Raw genomic sequence first — 24,359 nt, forward strand, 5'->3', positions numbered from 1 at the left:
ACCCAATCAGGGGACACTGCTGAGTGTTCACATCCACTAAAAGCCACCTGTGGCCAAGACTCGCACACAAACGTTCGCTGCGGCTTTATTTTAAATAGACCCAGAGACTGGGGGCGCCTGGGTGGCTCGGTCAGTTGAGTGTCCAGCTCTTGATTTTGGCTCAAGTCATAATCTTATGGTTAGTGAGCTCGAGCCCCTCGTTGGGCTCTGTGCTGACAACGCTGAGCCTGCTTGGGATCTTCTCCGTCTCCCTCTCTCTCTGCCCCTTCCCAGCTCATGCACACGCACACTCTCTCTCTCTCCAAATAATTAAATAAACTTTATAAATAGATAAACAGATCGATCGACGGATCCAGACTAGAGTGAGCACCAATGTCCTTCAACAGGCGACCAGAAACAAGAACTGTGTCCATCCTGGAACGCAACTCAGCCACAAGAAGGAAAGACCACTGACTCGAGCCACAGCATGAGGGTCTATCAAGACCCCTGGGCCAGGTGAGCCACCAGACAACAGACGGCAAGTCCCATATCCTGTCCCACATAAAACCCACTTACATAAAACCCTCACCGACGGTGACAGAAAACCGGTGGCTTTCCGGGAACAGGCTGGACACAAGGGGCGTGAGGAAGCTTTAGGGGGTGACAGGGTGTGTGCTTCTGGCTTCCTGGGTATATACAATGACCGAACACACCACGCTGTGCGCTGGAATAAACGCAGCTGGGTACGCGTCCATCACGCCTCCCTGAAGGAACAAGGAGGCAGCCTGAAGCTCCGCCAGGCTGAGCAAGGCTCCATCTGGAGACGCCACCTACAGCTGCCGCCGCTCTCGTGAGCTCATGTGGGCAGCAGCTGCAGGGCCCGGCTACGTGCGTGCAGAGGTCGGCCTTGCTGAGCTGACCAAGCTGGGAGCCGCCTGCGTCACAACCTGGGCTTTTGTAAAATCCATGGTCATCATCATTTCAAGCCAGGAGAGAAGGAGAGAATCAAAACGAGAACCTCCTTCCTGGCTTCTCTTTCGTGGTCCGTGCCCTTTTCCTGCTGAGGTTCACAAGGCCGCTTAGGGCCTCTTAGGCACCCAGTGGGACAGCCAGGCCCGGACTGAGGGACTCCCATGTCCCCTCTCCTGTGCTCCTTGCCCAGAATCTATACTGACCGGCCATGAGGTGGGGCCACTATTTTTACAGAGATGCCCAGTGATGCCTAGAACTCTGGCACCAGCCGCCTGAGGTCACAGCCAGCAAAGCTGAGTCCAGATCCTAACCAGTTCTCACCCCCCGCACGGCCCCTTCTGCTCCCTAACACTGCTTTCCTGGGCTTCCCAAGGCCCCACCTTCCTTCTCAGGTATATGACTTTGGGGACTGCCGCTGGCAGGGAGCCTCAAGGCCCCTAGTGCTCAAAAGAAAGAGGAAGCATTTGTTTTGCTTGCCTTCGTGTCCAGGGCTCCAGAGAGGTCCACTCACCCACCCAGCACACACCACGGGCCCCTCTGCCGCACACCATGCTGGGCCTGGGGACCAGAGGTGACCAAAACAAACAGGGTCTCTGAACTGGGACGCCAACTTAGGAGAAGCTGAGAGCCTCCCAAGGGTGTGACCTTCACACTGAGGCCTGAAGGGACAGGTACTACACAGGCAGAGGGATGGCGGTGGCTGAAGCCGCGGGACAGAACAGGGGTGCAGTCCAGGGGGAGACCTTGGAGCACTGGTCGGCGGGGCGTGAGGACGGTCTTGGAGCCTGGGCCGCAGGCCCCAGGTGAGAGAGCAGAGGACAGGTTGAAGGGAGACAGGCAATGCTGAGGTGACAAACCTCTATCCCCACGGCTGCTCTGTCCATCTCACCCCTCTGCCCCCACCCCAGCTCACTCCATTCCGGCCATCCTGGTCCCCCAGCTGCTCTCTGAGCCATCCACATCTACTCCTGCCTCGAGGCCTTTGCACTTGCAGTTCTCTCTGTCCAGGATGCCTGGGCCTCTTCTAATTTCTCAAGCCTCACCAAAGATGGCACCTCCTCCAAGAAGTCTTCCCTGCTTGCCCTGCCTGAAAGGTCATAACCTGTCCACTTTTCCTTCACTGCCCACTACACTGCTGCACTATAACCCCTATCCTCCTTTATGGTCTGTCCCTTCCACCAGAGTCTAACACTCCCTGAGAACAGTGACCACTTCCATCTCATTCACGGCTGTGTCCCAGAGCCCACAACAGACCCTGACCCCAGTGGGTGCTCAGGAAATGTCCGTGGAGTGAACACAAAGGTGAGGAGAGGACGGAGGCCAGGATAATGCCCAGGTCTCCAATGAGGACAGTCGCATGGATGGTGGTGTCGCTCAATGAGGTGGGAGAGAGCAGGTCTGCGGTGGAGAGAGAGCAGGTGAGAGAGAGCAGGTCTGGGGAGAGAGTTCAGGGCAAAGGCCAGGTTTGTGGCAGCTGTAGGACCTCCGAGGTGTCCCAGAGAACAATGCATCTCTAGAGCAGTCCTCTGGGATGCGGCACACATCGAGTCACTGGCACACTGGCGAGAATCAAAGCAGACCCGAAGAGAGGGGCAGTGTCAGGGGGCCGCCCAGGCCCGAGCAGGAGGGGCCGACATCCAAGGGGAGGGTCCAGGAGACTCGACAGAAATGGGCAAAACGAGAGAGAGCGGCAACTCAGAGGCCAATGGACGCCCGCTGAGGAGTGTGGTTGTGATGTCAGACACTGCAGAGAAACAAGAAAGATAAGGGCCAAGAAGCGTCCACGGACGGCCTTCTAGCAGCCAAATGTGGCCATGCTGGTTTCCTTGCGCTCAGAGGTTCCGGGCGGCTGGCAGACAGACGTGTTGTCGTGAATTTCCTAATGTGCCTTACCTTATTTTTTGCTAAAAACGGTCCGCACAAAAGGTCCTTTCAAGACCTGAGGTCCAAGGGCATGGAGTAACAAATGGCACAATGGCTGCTGAGAGCGGGAGGCAAGCCCGCGGCTGCCCTGGGAGCTTCCCAAAAGGCAGGTCTGATCACGCTCCTCCGAGGCTTCAATCTCCTCCAGTGGCTCCTCCTTCCTGGGATCAGAGCAGTCCCCTCTGCTCCTCACGCCCATCTGGACATCCTCGACCACCCACGGCCACACCGGTGCCACCCTCCAGGCTCCAGCATTCCCCAGGGCTGCTGGCCCGCCAGCCCCAGCAGGCTGCCCCCGACTCTTCAGGCCTACTGCGGTGACTCCTTGTCCAGCTGACTGTCACCTGGTCCTATGGCACCTCCCTCCTCCAGGTGGCCTTCTGTAACTACTTCTGCAGCCAAAATCGAGGTTGGCAACCACATTACCTAGGGCCTTGTCCATGCCCTTGCAGCTACCTAGATCTGACCACCTGGATCCATCAGCTTCCATGTGTCTCCCCACCTCAAGGCCCTCGATGGGGTTAAGCAAGACTGTGGGCCATGGGGGGTGCTGAGCCTGTCTTAAGCGTCTGCTCAGAGAGCTCGCACAACAACACCATAAAAGCCTCGGGTGAGCAATGATGGAAACAAGGCGCAGAGAGAAGTTACTTTGCCTGGGGTTACACAGCTGAGCAGCAGAGGTGGGTTTTGAACTCAGCCATGAGTTTTGAACTCCACAGTCATGGTGAGATAGGCAGCACTGGGCTTGGTGGCATGCTAGGTGCTCGGGAAATGTTTGCTGAATGAGTGATCTGAGATGAGGCAGCCTCTGGGAACTCTGGGGACCCAGTGGCCAGGACGGGAGCAAGAACACGTGCCACAAGGGCTCTGGGAACGCTGCACCCACCCAGCCCCTGGTGTGCCCTGTGACTGATCCCTTGCCTGAGGCCTGAGGAAGGGAGCCCAGCACCGGGCCTCACTAGCTGTTGACTTTGGGTGGCATCCAGGGCAGGCAACCCACTCAAGGGACTCCTGGAAAGTTCTAGAGCCAGGGACTCCGGGAGGGGAGCAGGAAGGGATAGCCACTTCACCTCTTCACTCCCCACGGCTTCTGAGCTAACTCTTGCCTGCCCCACCAAGGCCTGACACCCACCCCTCTCTCTCTCTCTCTCTCGGTGATCCACGCGGGGCTTGGTTAACATTGTACTGTTCCTGTAACTCCCAGATACAAGAGCCCAATACTCACTTGCCTTCCAGACTGGACGGACCGGGGGAAAAAGCAGCAGCCCACTGTGAAAGGCTTGGAGATCCCTCCTCTAAGAGGCTTTCCCAGATTCCCCTGGGAATGGCACTTGGGTCCTAATTAAATTGCCCACCTCTTCCTTCAGGTCTCAGCCAGATTTGTCCCTCCTTCCTGGAAGCCCTCCCTGACCCCCAGCCCGGCACAGTGTCCTATTACATCCTCACTGCTTCATCACTGCACCCAACATTGATTTGTACTTTGTGAGATCAGTGTCCCTTTCTCCCACCAGACTGTGAGCTCCAGAAGGACAAGGACAACTCCGATTTTGCTCACCAAAAGCAGCCCAAGCCTAAACACCCTGTATGGCACTTGGCAGGTGCCCCCCAAATACCAGCCGACTCCTAGACCTGCCACTCTGTAACTGGTGTGACCTGGGGCAAGTTGCACACCTGTGTGCCTCAGTTTCTCCCTCTGTAAAATGACCCTCCCATCACCCACTTCACTCAACCCTCGTAACTCGGTGTCACACTGAACGTTAAGAAATTTTTACAGGGACTGGCAAAGAAAAGTCGAAGGATAAACAGGGGGCAGGGCTGGCCCGAGGGCACACTGTCCCCGACACGCCTCACCACCTTGGGCCAAGGGTCGCACGGCACCTGAGAGCCAGTCCTGGCTTCGAAGCCTGATGCGGGCCACTCTCCCCGCCGCCTCGGGTTCCCGGATGCCCCCACGGAGGCTTGAGAACCCGGCCTATGGGGGGGGGGGGGGGGTGTCAGTGCAGCTGCGTTACCTAGCAACAGGGCGGGGCTCGTGGATCGAAGCCCCCGCCTTGTACCCTAGCAACAGGGGGGCCTCAGGTGAGGTCTACAGGCCTCCCTGCCTAAGACTAGGGTGGGTCCCATTGGCCGGTTACCAAGCAACAGGATAGGTCTCACCCCCCCACCCCCCACCCAGGGGCGAGGCCCCGCCGGTTGCCTGGCAACGGGGAGGGTGCGGAGCCATCTGTACCTTGCCCTTTAGGTCCAGCACGTAGACGGCGCTGGCGGACATGACGGCTGCGGGAAGCCTCGGCAACTGCCGAGGGCGGCGGCGACGGCGACGGCGGGGACTGCCGGGCGTTGAGCAAGGCCGGGCGTGCCCCGCGACAGTTCGCCTCCACTTCCGGCCCGGGAAGCCGCGCGCGAACCGTTATGTCCGGCCGGGGAGGGGCTGCCAGGAAGGCGCAGGCGCGAGGCGGGTACGCGCAGGCGCGGTACGTCCGATGTGCCCTTAATTCCCGCTCCGGCCTCAAGCATCCCGGAAGTAAGGCCCAGAGGGGCGGGCCTGGGCGGCGCCAGGCGGGGCTGATTGAAACGAGGCCCTCTCTGGCTGCCAGGCTGGGAGACAAGCCAGGGCAGCTGGAAACCCCGCCCCGCCTTCGTTGGCCAAGTTAGGTGACATACCGTCGGTGGAACCCCACCTGGGGCCCAGCCCCATGAAACTCCTAGCCTGGTGGGGTAGTCTAGGAAACAAATACAGTTACCAACTGTAATATGCTTTATAGGGGGAGGGTAAGGTGGTTGTTACCTTGAAAAGAGGTCAAACAAACTCTGAATAGCAATCAAGTCTTACCAAGGGTCACGACCTGTCACCTGTCAGTGTCAACACTCATCAGAGCTTGTTTATTGCCTGGAATGATCTGAAAACCACGCCCCACCGAACCTAGGTGAAAAGCACATATTTCATTTCTGTAGTTAGTGACCGCAGTGGGTGATGCAAACTGTGACCCCTGATTAATCAATTGAGTATCTCATCACTTTTATGAACACTCAGGCTGTGGCAAAATGCCTGCATTTTGTCCTACGGAACCATCCATCACTTGCTCTGGGAATCCCAACCCTGCAGTATCAGAACCATTTACTCAGGCTGCCTGCCTGATTTTTAATCTTCCCTCCTACCTCCTTTGGGGTTTTGAAAGATGGCTTTTGCCAACATATCCTCTGCTTAGGATAAAGTGCAAGAAAATCCAGAGGAGAAAACTGGAATATTTAATGACTACTACGTAAATCCTGGGCTGGAAGCATTCTTGCACAAAATGGCCAGGAGAGGGTTTTTGACAATTGTCTCGTAAAACACCCTAGCCTCATACTGCACCCAAAAAGAAAGACAAAAATTAAAATCGCCCAGGAGAGGTGACCCCTCTTATCATGGAGCATTTCCTTTCAGGCTTGCTCTGGGCATTTTGTTTAGATGTTTAAAATCAGTATTGTGGGGGACTGGGAGGAACAGACTGGACAAAAGCCTTCTGAAAAAACAAACTCTCAGGTACAAAGAGTACCATCCTACACCTAAGTTACTCATAACTTCCTTTTTCCATACGTGGGGGAAGTCAGGTCCTATCTGAATTTCATCCTTGGTATTTACATTTAATGTGTAAGCCAGATTTGACCTCTGCACCATCTCAAAAAAAGATCATACCCATTGTGGTAGGTCAGGGTTTCTCAGACTTTCCTGCCCATTAGGATCATCTGAGGAGCTCTGAAAATTCTCAGTGACTGAACCACCCCAGCCAGCATCAGTGGTTCTTAATGCTCCGGGAGAGTCTAACATCCAGAAGAGCTTGAGAAACTGTGCTAGACTAGCAGTGATGGCCCCCAATAAACCACATCTCCTGGTGTCCATGCCCAGAGTTCTCTCCCAGATTGGGTTTGGCAATGTGACTTGTGTTGGCCAAAGGAATAAACAACACAGAGAAAGGTTCTGGAGGATGAGATGCCACCTTGGACTTTCTGGCCCCAGGCAAGTCAATGTAGCTACACAAGTGAACCACACCACATGGCACAGAACCGTCCAAACGAGCAGTCAATCCACAGAAGAGAAATCCTGCCATTTGAGGTCACTCAGCTTTAGACTGGGTAGGCAGGGAGGTGGAATATCTATATTCCACCATCCTGACACGTGCTTTTCACAGCACATCATGCTCACAAACCCCAACTGCTGGCTCAGGGATGGAAAAGGCCTCAAAGTGCCTTTCTGTGAGGCAATGGGGGAACCTACCCAAAAGAGCCACTGCTAACGAGAGTCTACTACCTCTCGGGGGGGTGGGGGGCTATATACCACAGGTGAAAAAAACAGGTCATATACTTTTTTCCAAAGCGAGGGTGAATGGTCATTTTGCAGCATGCACATTCTTTATGTGCAATAAATCCCAAAAGCAGCATTTCTAGTGATAGTCAAACCGCTTATAATTAAAACACTCAGACTTCTATTTAATAACTATTTTTTGCTTTATTCTCTTCACCATATGACAGCCCCAAACCCAACACGATTTTGTTATTCTTTCACCTCCTATGTCAACAGAGACTTCCTCCCAATAGTATATGCAGTTTGATCCTCATCAGGTAGGAACACGTAGGTCCTCAAAAGAGATCACGGCTCTCCAGCACCAGGACGTGGGTCCTCCCCTTTGACTGTATTGTACTGTCTATGCCAGGGCTCTGCCCAGGTCCTGCCACCCCTGAGATGTCCTTAGGCCAGAAATGCCAAGCAGGCTACAAGTTATGTGCCACTCTGAATAAACACAGGGGCTGCTTAGAGCCTAGGGTTGAGGGCAGTGAGGCAGGCAGTGTCCGGGTTCCATTACAAAGAATGCTGTGTTTGATTAGTGATGTCTGCCAGGGCCACACCCTCTAAACTCGTCTGGAATGGGGGCACTAGGGGAAGAGGCTGTAAGTCCGCCAGGAGCTCAGACAGGGACAAAGCGTACATTTCATCCTTGCCTTTGGCAGTGGCTCTATTTCCAGGCTGTGTGGTCTTACACACCAGGGGGCTGAGGAGGCATCTGAAGGCCAAGAAAGTACAAGTGGCTTCCCTAGGCTCTGGAAGAAACAGTACAAGCCCCAAGCAGGAGGAGGCTCAGAAGGAGAGCTCACGTAGGGCCCCACGGGGTCTGTAAGCTGCCGGCTGTGTTAGCATTACCTCCTCATCCCCTGGAGTCCGTTTCATCCAAGAAAAGATGGCTGGCTGACTGTCCGAGTTAGATGCAGTTTGGGGGCAAAGACCCTTGTCTGTGACACACGGAAATAACCTCAATCTCTGGATAGACTTTTAAAAATCTCTAGTCCGAACTAAAAAAATCTGATCTTCTACCGAGAAACCAAAATAGAGTAAAAGGACAGTCTTACTTTAATCGAGTTCCAGAAAGAGGACACACTGCTTTGGAAAGCACTTGTCTCAGCAGAAGACGCAAGGGTGTGTGTAAAAGAATGTTCTTAGAAAACACCAAAGGCACCAAACAGAGCCCCGATTTCGCCTTCCATTTCCCCTTGGTGCCACTCCATACCCTGAGTGGGGAGGCTACTTGGTCCAGCTGACTTTGGGAATGTCATAGTGCTCCGTGAGGGTGTCCAGGTGTCTGTTGAAATCCTGGGAAAGCCGAGGAGAAAACCCACATCAGCAGAGTCTCGGGCAGGGCACCAGGGTTGCGAGACACTGCCCACTCCTGCTTTTCCACATCCTGCCTCTCCTTGCTGAGCCCCCTCCCCTCAAGGCCACCCGGCCCTGAACCCTGGCCTCATCCTTACATGACCCGGGGAGGCGTCGCTTCTGTTGGGGCAACCCCCCCGCCCCCCCGCCAGCCAACACTCCAATGGCTCCCTCTGCCAGGCTCCTAACCTCTGGGCCCAGCCAGGACCCCACAGAGCCTGGGGTCTTTCCCCCTGGGCACGTGACTTACCTCCACTCTCTGCTTGTGGGTTTTGGATGCTTTCTTCAGGATCCTTTCCATTTGCTGGAGAGAGGACAGACACGGAGGTTGAGCTCACACACTTGACACAGCCCAGGCCTGCGTGGGGCAGAAGACAGAAGCCCCCGCCAGCTTGGCTCTGGAATGGCTGGAGGTCTCGGGCGTACATCTCGCCCCTCCCTCACCTCTCCTCAGGCTGGTCCGACAGGGATGCCCGGCCACAGCATATCCCACCAGGAACCCAGGTCAGCTGCCCTTCGGTCAGTGTCAAGCAACGTACTGGCACTGACTCAAGTCGACTCCACTGGGAGCTGTAGGTGTGCTTCCTGCAGCCCTGGGCAAGGGCAGTCTCTTGCAGGCATTCCCATTTGGCAGGAAAAGAAAGTCTCGGATGGGGTTTGAAGAAGGATGAAAAATGAGAAGCGTAGGGGCACCTGGGGGGCACAGTTGGCTGAGTGTCCAACTCTCGATTCTGGCTCAGGTCATGATCTCACAGCTCATGAGAGGGAGCCTCATGTGGGGTTCCCAGCTGTCACTCGGAGCCAGCGTGAGATGCTCTCTCCCTCTCTCTCTGCCCCTCCCCTGCTTGCGCGTGCACACCCTCTCTCTCAAAAATAAAAAAAATAAACTTAAAAAAAAGAAAAATGGGGAAGATAAAGAGCCCAACACGTAATAGGAGCTCAAGGGAACAGATGCTGGTGACACAGTGCCAGGGGGGCTACAAGATCCAGAGCACCGTGACAATCATGACTGCAGAATCCGTATCCTGCCCCACCCCCCCTTCCTAATCCCCGATGCTACCTAGGAAGAGTCTAGAGCATGCGATGCATGGCCAGACACACCCGGGGCCGCACCTGGCTCTACACGTACTGACCGGGTGACTGTGGCCGACTCTGGTAGTCCCCCTGTGAACCGTGCTGCCTGGTCGTGGTGCCCTAGTGCGGTTCTCCGTCACCATGACTCTGGGCTGGCCCTGTGACTCAGTTTACTTAACAGAACGCAGTGCCAGTGCTGGGCCAAAGCTGTAAGAGCCGGCCGCCTTTGCTTTGCGTTCCTGGAAGTCAACCACCACACAGGAAGTCTGATGACCTTACTGAAAGAAAGGACCCGGAAGATGAGACGACACGCGCGGAGGGAGGAGCAAGGAGGCGCCAGACACGCGATGGTGAGGCTAGCTATCTTGGCTGTTCCGGTCCTGCTGGGCCTCCAGCCCCAGCCGAGCCGAGTCAGCCCAGAGGAGATAGTCCCCGTCACCCACCACCTGGCTGCCCCTCCCTTTCCTTCCCTGCCTCTTCTTACCCTGTGTGCCCACGTGAGGGCTGTGCCTCCTCACGAGAGGCCGCGCTGACGTGGGCAGCTGACATCAGTGCCAGACGCTCGGCGGGGCTCCGCCTTCCCTCTCCCCGCTCCACGCACCAAGTTCACAGGGTGCCTTGTGGGCTGTCACCACCCCCACTTCCCAGAGAAAAGGGGGGAGCAGCTTGCACAATGGGTGATGGGGCTGGAGGCGCCAAGCCCTACCACTTCAGGCTGGGACTCGGCCCCGGGGGCCCTCCTTCCAAGAGCTGTCCAGCCTTCATGCCCGCCGGGCTCCACGGGACACTCGCCCACAAGGGATTCCGCGTTTCCCCCCTCCACCTGCCTCCACCCACACCTCCTCCCTTCTCTCCCCTGGTTCAAACCAGATCCACGGCAGCACTTCCGGTTTTCAACACCAGCACCAAAAACGTCCCCTTGACCTTCCACCACCTTCCAGCTATGTGCTTGTTTCTCTGGTGCTCTTGCTAGATCTTCCAAGAGTTATTTCTGCATCGTCTCCACCTTTGCCTTTCCCTACCCTCCCTTGGATCCCCTCTCATCAGCCTCTCTTCCTCCACATTCCAAATGCCACCGACTTTGGGCTCTCGGTAGTCACCCTACAAGACCTCTTGGCAGCAAATGACACTGTTGATCACTTTCTCCTGAAGACACTTTCTCCACTCAGCTCCTAAGGACACCCTCTCCCGGTTTTCCTCCTTCTCCTGAGGGATCCTTTACAACTTCAGATTCTAGACCTCTTCTCTGTCACTGTCTCTCCTCGGAGGATCTCATCCAGTCAGAGGGTCTCCTCACAGCAATTCCAGAACGTTCAGGGGAGGCCCAGACCTCTCCTCCAAACTGCAGATTCAGGTATCACACTGTCCACGAGAATTCTCCATTTGAATTTCTAACAGACCCTCAAACATAACCTCTCTAAAACCAAGGTCTTGTTGCCCCGCTTTAGAAAGCTGCTTCAGGGGCGCCTGGGTGGCTCTGTCGGTTGAGCGTCCGACTTCGGCTCAGGTCATGATCTCACCGCTTGTGAATTCAAGCCCCGCGTCGGACTCTGTGCTGACAGCTCGGAGCCTGGAGCCTGCTTCGGATTCTGTGTCTCCCTCTCTCTCTGCCCCTAACCCACTTGCGTTCTGTCTCTGTCTCTCTCAGAAATAAATAAACATTAAAAAAAATTAAAAAAAAAAAAAAAAAGGAAGAAAGAAAGCTGCTTTAGAGCCTGCTGTCATTCTTACTGCGGTAAATAGCACTTTCACTTACCCAGCAACTCCTACCAAAAATCGTGGTCATCCCTCGTTCTTTCCCAGCCCACACCCAGTCCATCAACTAATCCTGCTGTTCTCGCTCCAAAATCCATCCCAAACCTTATAACTTCTATGGCTTCCAGTACTACTGACCAACTCTGGGGCATGTATATATATATATATATATACGTATATATATATATATATATATATATATATAGCCCGATGGTTACCCCTCTCCCAAGAGGAGTAACACCCCAGCCTAACCTGTGACTATAACCTCAGGGAAGGAAATTAAGTGCATTCGCTTGTTAAACCCTCACCACAAACCCGTCAGGTAAGGACTTCAGCCCCACTTTACAGATGAAGAAAATGAGGTGTGGGAGGTTAACCGACCTGCCCAGAGCTACACCACCACCAAGAAGCGGTAGAGACACAATGAAACCCAGGTTGGTCTTGCCAAAGCCAGTGTGTCTCACCATTTTTTTTTTTTTTTTATGACTCAATTAGGCCTGAGAGTAATGAGTTCACTCTTCCTGATGTTACTGGACCAAACACCCCAGACCAGGGTTAGGGTTTCTCAGCATGAACACTTGATATTTGGGGCCAGATCACTTTTTTTGTTGCAGGGGGTTCTATCTTGGTCACTGTAGGACACTGACCAGCATCCCTGGCCTCATCCCACTAGATGCCAGTGGCACTGCCCCCACCCCTGCCAACACACCAAGTTTTATCAAACGAAAATGTCTTCGAACATTGCCAAATGTCTTGAGGGTGGAGGTGGGATACAAAATGGCACCCCATTGAGAACCACCAACCTAGACTGATTATTCCCTTCCCCCAGACACCAGGCCGGGCTTATTTATCCTCTGCTAACATCTCCTACCCTCTACTGTCCAAATTTACTGTGTTTACTATTAAGCTAAGTGATTTACTGCGGTGCCTGGGTGGCTCAGTGGCTTGAGCTTCTGGCTCTTGGTTTCAGCTCAAGTCACAATCTCACAATTCCTGAGTTTGGGCCTCGCATCGGGCTCTGTGCTGACAGTGCAGAGCCTGCTTGGAATTTTCGCTCTCTCGCCCTTTCTCTGCTCCTCCCCCTTCTCTCTCTCTCAAAATAAATAAACTTTTTTTTTTTTAATGTTCATTTATTACTGAGAAACAGAGCAAGACAGAGCACGAGCAGGAGAGGGGCAGAGAGAGAGAAGGGGAGACACAGAACCGGAAGCAGGCTCCAGGCTCTGAGCTGTCAACACAGAGCCCAGGATGGGGCTGGAACTCACAAACTGCGAGATCATGACCTGAGCTGAAGTCGGATGCCTAACCGACTGAGCCACCAGGCGCCCCTCAAAATAAATAAACTTTTAAAAAATATATAAAAGAATTAAAAAAAAAATAACCTGCCAAACAAGTCATCAAAGTAACAGACTTCCTGGAAATTTAGAGCAGGAGGCATGACCATTTAATATCAACAGCTAACGTCATTTGAACACTGACTTGGGACAAACCCAGTGCCAAATGCTTTACCTGCATGACTTCATTTAAAGTTCCCACACCTTTTAGGCGACAGCACTATCCTAACCCCTCCAGATAAGTGAACTGAGGCAGAGAGAAAATGAGTTATTAGCCCAGTGTCACTAGACAAATCAAAGGCTGCGCTGGAATCCAAATTCGGTCCCCAGCTCTGGCCTCCTTTCAACGCCAGCTCTAGCTTTCTCCTCTGCCATCCACTCTGGCCAGAGGTGCTTCCCGTCCCCGGAGCTCCCCCAGCGCGGACTCTTCCTCCTCCACGTAGCATCTTCTTCCCGGAATTAACGCCTCTCTGACAGCTCGCCACCCCTTCGAGCGTCCCGGGCTGACCCCAATTTCGAGTCGTCAGGCCCTGTCTCTGCATCCACCTCGGGAGACCCAGACCCGCTGCGCGGGGCATCCCCCAGCTTCCCCATCCGCCTTACCCGCTTCTCTTGCATCTTCTCGAAGGCTGCCTGGGCCGGGGTTCGCTTGTCCAGGCCACGCCGCTTCTCCTCCTCGTTCTTTTTGCTCGTTCCCATTGCTTCCAGGAGTTTCGCTTTGTCTTTGTCCTTCTTTTTCTTTTTCCTGGGAGGGGAGAAGCGCGGGGGAGAGGAGGTAAGGGCGGATCGCGGGGCAAGAGCTCTGGAACTCTAGAAGACGGTTAAGGGGACAGAAGACAACCTTTCGCGGTACTCTTGGACACTCACCGCTTGGTGACGCCGAGCTCTGCGACGCCTTTCAGTTTCAGGGGCCCCTTTTGAACCTGCTCGTAGGCCGCCATGACACCGTCTGCGATTCCGTAGGTAAACTGCTACATTTCCTGTTTGAGAACGCTATTTCCTCCCGAACGCCCGCCTCACTTCGTCTTGATTGGCTGAGCTAGGAGGTGCGCGTGCGCTCTCGGCGTCTAGAGCAGGGCCACACTTTTCAGTTGTGGGTGGGGCCGGGAGGGTCTGGAGCGACCTCATCCTTTACATCCTGTCCTCTGCCACACTTCCGGCTTTCAAGCCCAATTCCGGTTTTTCCGGCCTTGGGCCTCCTTGATCTGCGAAGCCGGTTTGACGGAACCCTGTTTCCTAAAATACAGTGGTCTCTTGATTGTTTTGCGTGCACTTGGGGTTCTGTTCCCTTTTATTGCTGTATTTTGAAAGTTTAATAGATAACCTAGTTTTGTAAACCTAATCAGTTCTTACTAGTTTTTCAGTTTTTGGGCGATGGTAGCATTCTGTGAAATGCATGTCAATGGCATTTGAAAAAAGAAAAAATTAAATGTAGTCTATTGGGGCTCCTGGCTCAGTCGGTGGAGCATGCGACTTTTTTTTTTTTTTAAGTTTATTTATTTATTTTGAGAGAGAGTGCACGTGTGAACATGATTGGGGGAGGGACACAGAAGAGAGAGAGAAAGAAAGAGAATCCCAAGCAGGCTCTGTGCTGATAGCGAGATTTGATCCCACCAACCCCCAGATGGTGACCTGAGCCAAAATCAAGAGTCAGATGCTTCACTGACTGAACCACCCAGGCGCCCCTAGTATGCAACTCTTAATCCTAGGGTGGTGACTTCAAGCCCCACTTTAGGCGTGGAGCCTACTTTAAAAATAAATAAATAAATAAATAAATAAATAAATAAATAAATAAATAAATAAATAAATAAATAAAATGTATTCTATTGAGGTATCATTTATAATCAGTAAAATGCACTCATTTTAATTGTGCTCTTTGATGAATATCATCACATTTACACGCCTATGTAATCACCTCCACAATCAAGATCTAGAACACTCCATTCCTACAAAGTCCTTTCTTCTTCCCAGTTAATCCCCCCCCCCCCCATCATTCTCCCCAGGCAACTCCAAGTCGGTTTTCTCTCACTATAGATTAGATTTATATTTTGTAAAAGCTTTATGTACATGGAATTCTACTGTATACATTCTTTTGAGCTAGAGTTCTTTCTTTTTTTAATTAAAAAAATGTTTTGACATTTATTTTTGAGACACAGAGTCCTAGCGAGTGAGGGGAAGAAAGAGAGGGAGACTCAAAATGTGAAGTAGGCTCCAGGTTGTCAGCAGAGAGCCCAGCTTAGGACTCGAACCCATGACCTGAACTATGAACTCATGACTGTTGCATCCACACGACTCCTGAAACAGAATGCTACGGGCACCAGTGACAGTTGCAACAAAGTTTATTACAATGAGACGCAAGGCCGACCGATCAGGACCAACACTCTTGATAAGAGTGTGGCCCCGAACAGCCGGGGTACAGAGTTTTTAAAGCCGATCACATCGTTTTATCATTATCTGGGAACAGAACAGAGAAACAGTTCCCAGATGAGTTAGAAACAGTTGCCAGATGAGTCGGAAACAGTTATCGAATGAGGTGATTATTTTAGACTTTCTGCCGCTAAGTTGCAACCAGTGGATCTCCTTGACCTTGTCTCTGATGCTCTTTTTTGAGCTTTTGTTTCCTTCATTGGTAAAGCCTGATTCACAAGAGTATGAAGTATGATTTACAAGAGTAAAAGCAAGGTTGTTATCTTTTGACCTTCAGTGTCAGAACAAAGTTGTTATCTTTCAAGCTAAGCATTAGCCCTACAGTACAATTTAACCCTTACAATGACCTGAGCTGAAGTTGGACACCCAACCGACTCAGCCACCCAAGTGCCCCATGAGCTAGGGTCCTTTCAAGGAGCATAATGTGTTTGAGATTCTTCCTTTTGGGGGGTATAAAAGGTCCAGAACTTGATTTGGAAAGAACAGTCTCTCGTCTGCCTTAGCTGCGACCTACACACCTTTAAAAAACAAAACAAGGGGCGCCTGGGTGGCTCAGGGAAGCATCCGACTTCAGCTCAGGTCATCATCTCAGCCCACATTGTAACCACTTCAAGTTGTGCAACTCATTGGCATTAAATGCGTTCACAATGTTGTGCATCTGTTTATTTGTATTTGATTGCAAAAGCTATGCAAACATTATTTGCAGAATATGTAATTAGAAAAGTACTGAGAAGCCCAGAGAAGACAGTAATCACTCCCATCTGGAAATAATGTCTGTTACTGTTTTGATTTCTCTATTTCCAGTCTCTTATTATCTGGAATGTTAAAAATAAAATGGGATTTTATTCTAAAGTCGCTTTATCGCTGACCTTTCCCCCATCAAAATGTTGTGACTGCTTTTGTATGTGGAGTCAAACACCGAGGGAAACAGAGAAGAAACTCCAAATGTCCCATAATCCTCTGCTGACATTAAACATATATATCATGCCCATGTCCCATGTGAGAAAACCACACAGTACAGAAAAAGTTAAAAGAAGAAAGAAAGCAAAGAAGTAGAAACTTCTCTTCCCGCCTCTTTCCAAAATGAATAACAATTTCATTTTTATATTTTTCAGCACAAAAGTGTGTATGCCCACATCTGTACATCTGCACAATGTCTTTTTATTTCTGTCTTCAGTTTGTCATCTAGCAAAATGTCTTGGAGCTCTTTGCAAGGCCCCAGTCACCTCCACTCACCCTCGTCAAAGGCTGGGTGTCCTGCGGCTGAGTGAGGCCCCTCCATAATCAAAGCCCATCTAACGTGCCCACAAATCTTAGCTCACTTTTGCAAGTGGCCTGAATCCGTAGCAGTGGAGTCACTGGGTTCAAGCTTATGGAGATTTGTGCATTTTCATTTAGACTGCTACTGCCCAACTTGTGCCAAGGACTTTTGAGGGAGCATGGAGGAGGGAGAAGCAAGCGTTCCCCACCCCCTCGCCTCCGCCCCCATCAGGCCAAAGGAGGGCACGGTACCTGACATTTCCAGTTCTGCCTGCAGGGGGCAGCAAGCGACTGCCCAATTCTCCAGCTGTAGGCATCTTTGGTGTTCCGGAATTGGATGAGGGCGTCCAGAAGGGGTAAGCTCGTTGGTGGGGCCATCCTTGACCGGATGAGCTCCCCAGGGAAGAATAGGACAGACTCAGCTGGGGAGGTCTGTTCTGCCCCAGGCAACCTAGGAGCTTTGAAGTTCCTCTCTGGCACTTCCAAGGCTGCGTGCCCTGCAGGAAGTGGCTTGATCTCTTTAACTTTCGCTTTCCTCTTTTATAAACTGGGGCTGCTGCTGCGCGGCGGCAGCAGCGGCTGATAACCACAGCTCATACTTTACGTGGATTTACATGGATCATCTCATTTGCTTCCACGGCCACCCTGTTACACAAACCATCCTGATTTTACAGGTTGAGAAACTGAGGCACAAACTGTAATCCAACCTATGCTGAGTGCTCCATCCTTGCGTTTGTCACCATAGCATGAGGCCATCCGCTGTAAGAGATGTGTCACTATTTTATAAACTTCGACGACAGCACTTCTCAACCTTTTTTTTTTTCATTATCATCCCCTAAAGAGAATTTAGTATAATTTAATTTAATTTAATTTAATTTAATTTAATTTAATGAGAGAAGTTAAATGCCAATGAATAAGTTTTTGTCAGGGAGGATTGAGCTTTGGAGGGCCACGAGCCATCAAAATATCTAAGGTTCTTTCATCCCTTCCCCACCCCTCCCCCAGAACAAATTTTCACCACCTTAGGAGAGATATTGCCCCCACTGATAATTTATGTTCTAAGGGGTAATTGTTCCAAATAAACTATGATACGGTGCTTTTGCTCACTTAAAAAAACTCTTATTTTGTATCCATTTAAAGAGTCTTGAGGGGTACCTGGGTGGCTCAGTCAGTTAAGTGTCCTACTTCAGCTCGGGTCATAATCTCGCGGCTCGTGGGTTCGAGCCCCGCATCAGGCTCTGTGCTGACAGCTTGGAGCCTGGAGCCTGCTTCGGATTCTGTGTCTCCCTCTGTCTCTGTCCCTCTCCCATTCTCTCTCTCTCAAAATAAATACACATTAAAAAAAAATAAAGAGTCTTGAGATTTAAATACATAGAGATTTTTATTTTATACTACTCCTGTGTATATATACAAAGAAAATACAATAAATCAGTTAAGGTTTTCTAAAACATTTTCATGCACAGAGTATAACTCACTGAAATCACTGGAAAAATCAACTCTACGTTGGTAATGTCTGTGCTTTATCATCCAACATCCCCCTATGTGCCATCAAGGACCCTGGTAAGGAGCATTTCTTTAAAAGACTCTTTGTTTCCAAAGAACAGATTATGGAAAGGGAAACAGTTATCAAGGATGGAAAAACATGGCAAACACCGCCTTGCCCCAAAGGATCAAGGTCAACATTGTCGATGATGTCTTGTAGCTATCAAGTAACTCCAGGTTTGATGTGATGAAGAGGTGATGAGGAGATCACCTCACCTCTGAGGTCTTTCCTGAACCCATAAATCCAGTCCATTCACGAGAAAATGCCAGACAAATCAAAATGAAGGGCATTCTACAAAGTACCTGACTGGCACTCTTTAGGACTATCAATGTCATTAAGAAAAAAAAAAAAAAAAAAAAGACCAAAAACCTAAAACCAGATAAAACAAAACAGACTGAAGATCAGGAGCCTAAGGAGATATCATGACTATATATAACGTAGGATCCTGACACAGAAAAAAGAACATTATTGCAAGCATATACCCATGTTCATAGCAGCATTCTTCACAAAGAGCCAACAGGTGGAAAGACCCCAAGTGTCCATCGACCGGATGAATGAATAAACAAAATGTGATCTATCCACACAATGGAATATTAGTCTTAACAAGGAAAGAAAATCTGACACCTGCTACAATGGATGAACCCTGAAGACATCACGCCGAGTGAAAGAAGCCAGACACAAAAGGACACATAGTGTATGATTCCATTTACGTGAGGTTTCTAGAACAGGCAAATTCTCAGAAACAGAAAGTGAGATGGTGGGTTCCAGGGACTGGGGGGAGGGGAGAATGGGGACTTGTTTAACGGGGACAGGCTTTCAGTTCTACAACATGAAAAGTGTTCTGGAGACAGAGGGTAGTGACGGCTGCATAACAATGTGAATGTATTTCGTACCACTGAGTCGGGCGCTTAAAAATGGTCCAAATGGTCAATGTTACGCTATGTGTATTTTACCACAACAAAAGTTAAAAAACAAAACAAAACAAAACAGGGAAATAATACAGAGCGATCCCGTGTACCCTTTTCCAGTTTCCTTCGATGGTGACATCTTATAAAACCCTAGGGCAATGTCACAGCCAGGATACTGACACTGCTACAGGCAAGACACGAGCAGTCCATCATCATAAAGATCGGTCCTGATGCACTTGCGTATGGCCACACCCACCTCCCTCCACCCCATCCCTGCACCCCGGCAACCAGCAACCTGTTCTCATTTCTATAATTTAGTCATTTTAAGAATGCTATGGAAATGGAACCAGCCAGTACGTAACATTTTAGGATTGGCTTTTTCCCCCCCACTGAGCATAACTCCCCAGAGATTCCTCCAAGTTGTCACATGTACCCCTTTCATTGCTAAGTAGTGTTCCATGGAATGGATGGACCAGTTTGTTTAACCATTCGCCTGTTGAAAGATTTATGGGCTGTTTCCTGTTTGGGGCTACTATGAGTAAAACGTCCGTTACAGGTTTTTGTGTGAACGTAAGTTTTCATTTCTCTGCGATTGCCCAAGAGTGCCAGTGCTGGGTCATATGGTAGTTACGTTTTTGTTTTTACTTTATTTTATTGTAGTAAGAGCGCTTAACATGAGATTTTCGCAAAATTTTTTTTTAAAGTAGGTTTCACATCCAGCACGGAACCCAAGGAGGGGTCATGACCCTGAGATCGAGACCTGAGCTGAGATAAAGAGTTGGACACTTAACCAACTGACACTTAACCTTCCCCTCAGCTGCTGTAAACGACCATTATACTTTCTCCTCACATAAGAGGAATAAGTTTTACTCATAGTAGCCCCAAACAGGAAACAACCCAAAATCTTTCTGTGATTTGTCTTTCTGTGATTGGCTTAGTTCACTGAGCAAATGCACTCAGAGGCCATCCAAGTTGTTACATACTGCAGAGTTTCCTTCTTTATAAGGCTGAATAATGTTCCATTGTACATGCCTACCGCATTTTCTTTCTCTTTTCATCCATCAACGGACATTTAGATTGTTTCCATATCTTGGCTATTGTGAATAATGCTGCAATGAACATGGGAGTGTTGTCTCTTTGAGATCCGGATTTGAATTCTTTTGGACGTATACTGGATCATATGATGGTTCTATTTTTAACATTTGTTGATTTATTTATTTCGGAGCCACAAGTGGAGGAGGGGTAGAGAGAGAGGGAAACAGAATCCCAAGCAGGCTCCTTGACGTCAGTGTAGAGCCTGATGTGGGGCTCGATCTCATGAACCGTGAGATCACGAGCTGAGCTGAAATCAAGAGTCAGATGCTCAACTAAGCCACCCAGGCACCCCTATGTTTTGTTTGAGAGAGAGAGAGCGAGCACATCCGCAAGCTGGGGAGAGGGGCAGAGGGAGAGAGAGAGAATCCTAAACAGGCTCCATGTCCAGTATGAACTCATGAGCGTGAGATCATGACTTGAGCTGAAATCAAGAGCCAGATGCTCTAACAAACTGAGCCACCCAGGTGCCCCTAGGTTTACGTTTTTGAGACACCTCCATACTGTTTTCTATAGTGGAGGCACCATTTTGCATTCCCACACCCATGGTGCGCGGGGTTGATATTTCTCTACCTCTTCACTAACATTTATTACCTTTTGCTCTTTTTTGATAATAGTCATCCTGGCAGTGATATCTCATTGCCGTTTTGATCTGCTTATTGAAACGCAGTACTGGCGTTATGATTCTGAGTTCTACATCCCATATGGCAAGGGGGGGATTGTTGCATCTTACTTATCATGATGAAGATGGAATTTATCCACACAAAGATAGAATTAATTTATTTATACCATGAGAAATGACTTCTTGGAAATGCAAAAAAGAAAAAAAAATCCCATCATTGGAGCTGGGTGTCAGAGAGGCAGCCTGTTAGCTGTAATTAATGCTTGCTGAGCTCCTGCACAACACCAGCCTTCTCGCTCTCCTCCAACTGTGTCAAACTTACTCCAGTCTCAGGGCCTTTGCACTCGCTCTTCCCACCGCCAGCGACTCTCTTCCCACTCACTATCCCCTCACTACTCAAATATCACGTCACCAGGGGTGCTTTCCCTTCCCAATATTTTTGGCCCAACCTCATCTCTCTATCCCTGCCCTGTTTTATTTTTCTTCCTGGAACTTAGCGCTCCTGACTAATCATATATTTATTTGGTAGCTTGCCCATTGGAACGTGAGCTCTGGGAGAGCACGGCTTTTGTTCACCGATGTATTATCAGGACCCAGGACAGCACCCGAGACACAGTAGGTGCTCAACAACTAATTGTTGATGGAGGGGCCATATAACCAAATCACAGAGTGTCTGATGGGGTCAGGCATAGGAATCTGGACTTCAACCATGAGGCATGGGGAGCAAGGTCTTTACTAATTAGTTTTGTCATTGTCCTCATTTAAAAAAATGTATTTACATGCAAAAATCTCACCCTTTTTGGTGTACGGGTCTATGAGTTTTGACAAACGAATACAGTCATGTAACCAACACTACAATCAAGATACTAGAACTATTTCATCACCCCTGAGATTCACTTGTTCCCCCATCTGCAGCCCCTGGCAACCATTGATCTGTTTTCTGTTCCTATAGTTGTGTCCTTTTGAGTACGTCATATAAATGGAATCATCCAGCAGGTAGCCTCTTGAATCTGGCATCTTTCAGATAGCATGATGCATTTGAGGTCCATTCATTTTGTGTATATCGACAGTTCATTCCTTTTTATGGCTGAGTCTATTGTATGGACGGGCCCCAGGTTTTGTTTTTTTTTTTTTTTTTATCCATTTCCCAGGTGAAGAATATTTGTGTTGTTCCCAGTTTTGGGTAATTATGAGCAGAGTTGCCATCACTCTTCATATACAAATATTTTTAGAAACAGATGTAATTCACATACCATAAAAATCACCCTTCTAAGTGGGCAATTCAGTGGCATTTATTACAGTCACAGTGCTGTGCAACCATCACCACTATCTAATTCTAGAACATTTTTATCACCCCAGGAGGAAACTCCCCCCACCTTGAGCTGTCACTCCCCATCGCCCTCCCCTGGTCCCTGGCAACCACTAATCTGCTCTCTGTCTCCATGGATTTGCCTGGTCCGAATGTTTCATACATGTGGAGTCACACATGACAGTGACCTTTTTGTGTCTGGCTTCTTTCACTTAGCACGATGTTTTCAAGGCTCATCCACATAGTAGCATGTGTCAGTGCTTCGTTCCTTTTTATGGCTGAGTAATATTCCACTGTATGAAGGAACCACAATTTCTTTATCCATTCATCCACTCGTGCACATTTGGGTTGTCTCCATTTGGGGGCTGTTATGAACAACGCTGTGATGAACATTCACACACAAGTTTTTATGTGGACATATAGCTTCACTTCCCTCCACTTCAGAATGAAAATTGATGGGTCACATGGTAACTCTGTGTTTAACTTCTTAAAGAATCGCTGAACTGTTTTCCAAAGCAGCTGCATCATTTCACATTCCCACCAGCAGTGTGTGAGGGTTCCCGTAGCCCCACATCCTGGTCAACACGTGCTATTGTCTGTCTTTTTCATTACAGGCATCCTAGTGCATGTGAGTAGTATCTCACTGTGGTTTTAATTTGCATTTCCCTAATGACCAGTGATGTTCAGCATCTTTTCACATGCTTACTCTATATCTTCTTTGCCATTTGTATATCTTCTTTGGAGAGATGTCTACCCAAATCCTTTACCTGTTTTGTTTTGTTTTTTAAATTTTTTTTTCAACGTTTATTTATTTTTTGGGGGGACAGAGAGAGACAGAGCATGAACGGGGGAGGGGCAGAGAGAGAGGGAGACACAGAATCGGAAACAGGCTCCAGGCTCTGAGCCATCAGCCCAGAGCCCGACGCGAGGCTCGAACTCACGGACCGCGAGATCGTGACCTGGCTGAAGTCGGATGCTTAACCGACTGCGCCACCCAGGCGCCCCTGTTTTGTTTTGTTTTAATAGACTTTATTTTTAGAGCAGTTTTAGGTTCACAATGAAATTGAGCAGAAGGTACAGGTATTTCCCATATACTCTTGGCCACTGCACATTAACAGCCTCCCCACTGTGAACATCCCCCACCAGAGTGGTGCACTTGTTACAAGCAATGAACTTACGGTGACACATCATATCATCCAAAGCCACGAGGCTTCACTCTTGGTGTTGTATATTCTATGGTTGTGGACAAATGTATAATGACATACGTCCACCATTGCAGTATCATACAGAGTTGATTCACTGCTGTAAAAATCCTCTGTGTTCCATCTATTACTACCCCCACCCCCAACCATCTTTGCCCATTTTTTGATCTGGGATATTTGTCCTTTTACTGTAGACTTGTTAGAGTTCTTTATATATTGTGGTGACTAGTCCCTTATCGGATATATGATTTGCAAGTATTTTCTCCATGCTGTGGGCATGAACAGGTTTTTGTGTGCCCGTAGATTTTCATCTCCCTTGGGTAACTACTCAGGAGTGGGATTGCTGAATCACGGGGTAAGGGCATGTTTAACATCTAAGAAAGCTCTCCATTTTCTGGAGCGGCTGTACCATTTTGCATCACCACCAGCAATTAATGACTTCTAGTTGTTCCACACCCTCGTCAACACTTGATATTGTCAGGTTTTTAAAAAAAAATCATCCTAAGGGGGTCTTTAAAGCCTTATCATAGTCCCATTCTACCAGGTGGCTTCACACACTGGGACAGAAGAGAGTTGATGACGCTAGGAAGAACTGTGATGGTCCAGGCCAGGGAGAGTATGGGGGTGGGGTGGGGTTGGAGGGAGGAGATCCAAGAGCAGTTCAGGGAGGCTGGGCTGTGGAGCTAGAAAAGGCTGAGCAGGAGAAGAAAGTGGAGAGACAGGTGAGACCCAGAGCAAGAAGAGCATGGAGCACCAGGCAAAGGGCTTTTGACTCCCAGGTGTTCTGCCCAAGATGACTCTGGGTCCCAATAAGGTTGGCAGCTGCTGTGTTGTATTTACCCATTGAGGATGCATGGTGATTATTAGCATACTAAGGGCTCTGACAAGTCCGGCAAAGAAAGAATTCTCTTTGGTATTATTTAACCAATTGTTTCTCAAACTTACACCTTGGATCACTCTTCTTGAGCCATAACATCATCATCATCATCATCATCATCTCCAAGCACATCTTGGGACCTCATTTAGCTTGCTCACCCAATTATGCTCCCAGTGCCTAAAACTGGCTTCTAACCAATGGTCAAAAGAAATTGTTTTGATTGCATTAATGATATTAGATCTTCAGAATGACTCTATGAGTTAGGTACTGATACATCTCCCCTCTTACAAACGAGGCTTAGAGAGGTCAGGTGACTTGTCCAAGGCCACACAACTAGTGGGTGGAGAGCTAGTATTTGAGGTGGGGTGTGCCTGCAGTCTTTCCATCAGGCTGCCT

At 49.6% G+C, this 24,359-nt stretch overlaps 2 protein-coding genes across 2 annotated transcripts in view; both read right to left on the bottom strand.

Moving 5' to 3' along the window:
* Nucleotides 1–5,262, bottom strand: part of AP1M1 (adaptor related protein complex 1 subunit mu 1) — a 29,990-nt gene extending 24,728 nt beyond the window's left edge. Inside the window, exon 1 of the mRNA XM_025916098.2 lies at nt 5,105–5,262. Coding sequence (XP_025771883.1) covers nt 5,105–5,146 — 42 coding nt within the window. The 5' untranslated portion in view covers nt 5,147–5,262. The remainder of the gene's footprint in view (nt 1–5,104) is intronic.
* Nucleotides 5,263–8,237: 2,975 nt separating this feature from the next.
* Nucleotides 8,238–13,717, bottom strand: FAM32A (family with sequence similarity 32 member A). The gene is made up of 4 exons (XM_025916066.2): nt 13,591–13,717; nt 13,327–13,468; nt 8,811–8,864; nt 8,238–8,500 (listed from the first exon to the last, which is right to left on the bottom strand). The coding sequence occupies exons 1-4, from the start codon at nt 13,662–13,664 to the stop codon at nt 8,432–8,434; spliced, it is 339 nt and encodes a 112-aa protein (XP_025771851.1). The 5' UTR covers nt 13,665–13,717; the 3' UTR covers nt 8,238–8,431.
* Nucleotides 13,718–24,359: the final 10,642 nt, after the last annotated feature.

The sequence above is a fragment of the Puma concolor genome, chromosome A2, assembly GCF_028749965.1.
Source record: "Puma concolor isolate L17-30 chromosome A2, mPumCon1.1.hap2, whole genome shotgun sequence".
NCBI lineage: Eukaryota > Metazoa > Chordata > Mammalia > Carnivora > Felidae > Puma > Puma concolor.

Bases quoted from the DNA above. Each gene is read 5' to 3' on its own strand.
- FAM32A (XM_025916066.2), bottom strand. From the start codon at position 13,664: ATGGCGGCCTACGAGCAGGTTCAAAAGGGGCCCCTGAAACTGAAAGGC. The intron at 8,865-13,326 runs GTAAGGCGGATG...TCCTCTCTCCAG, and splicing joins AGAAGATGCAAGAGAAGCGG to CAAATGGAAAGGATCCTGAA. The intron at 8,501-8,810 runs GTAAGTCACGTG...CGGCTTTCCCAG, and splicing joins CCCACAAGCAGAGAGTGGAG to GATTTCAACAGACACCTGGA.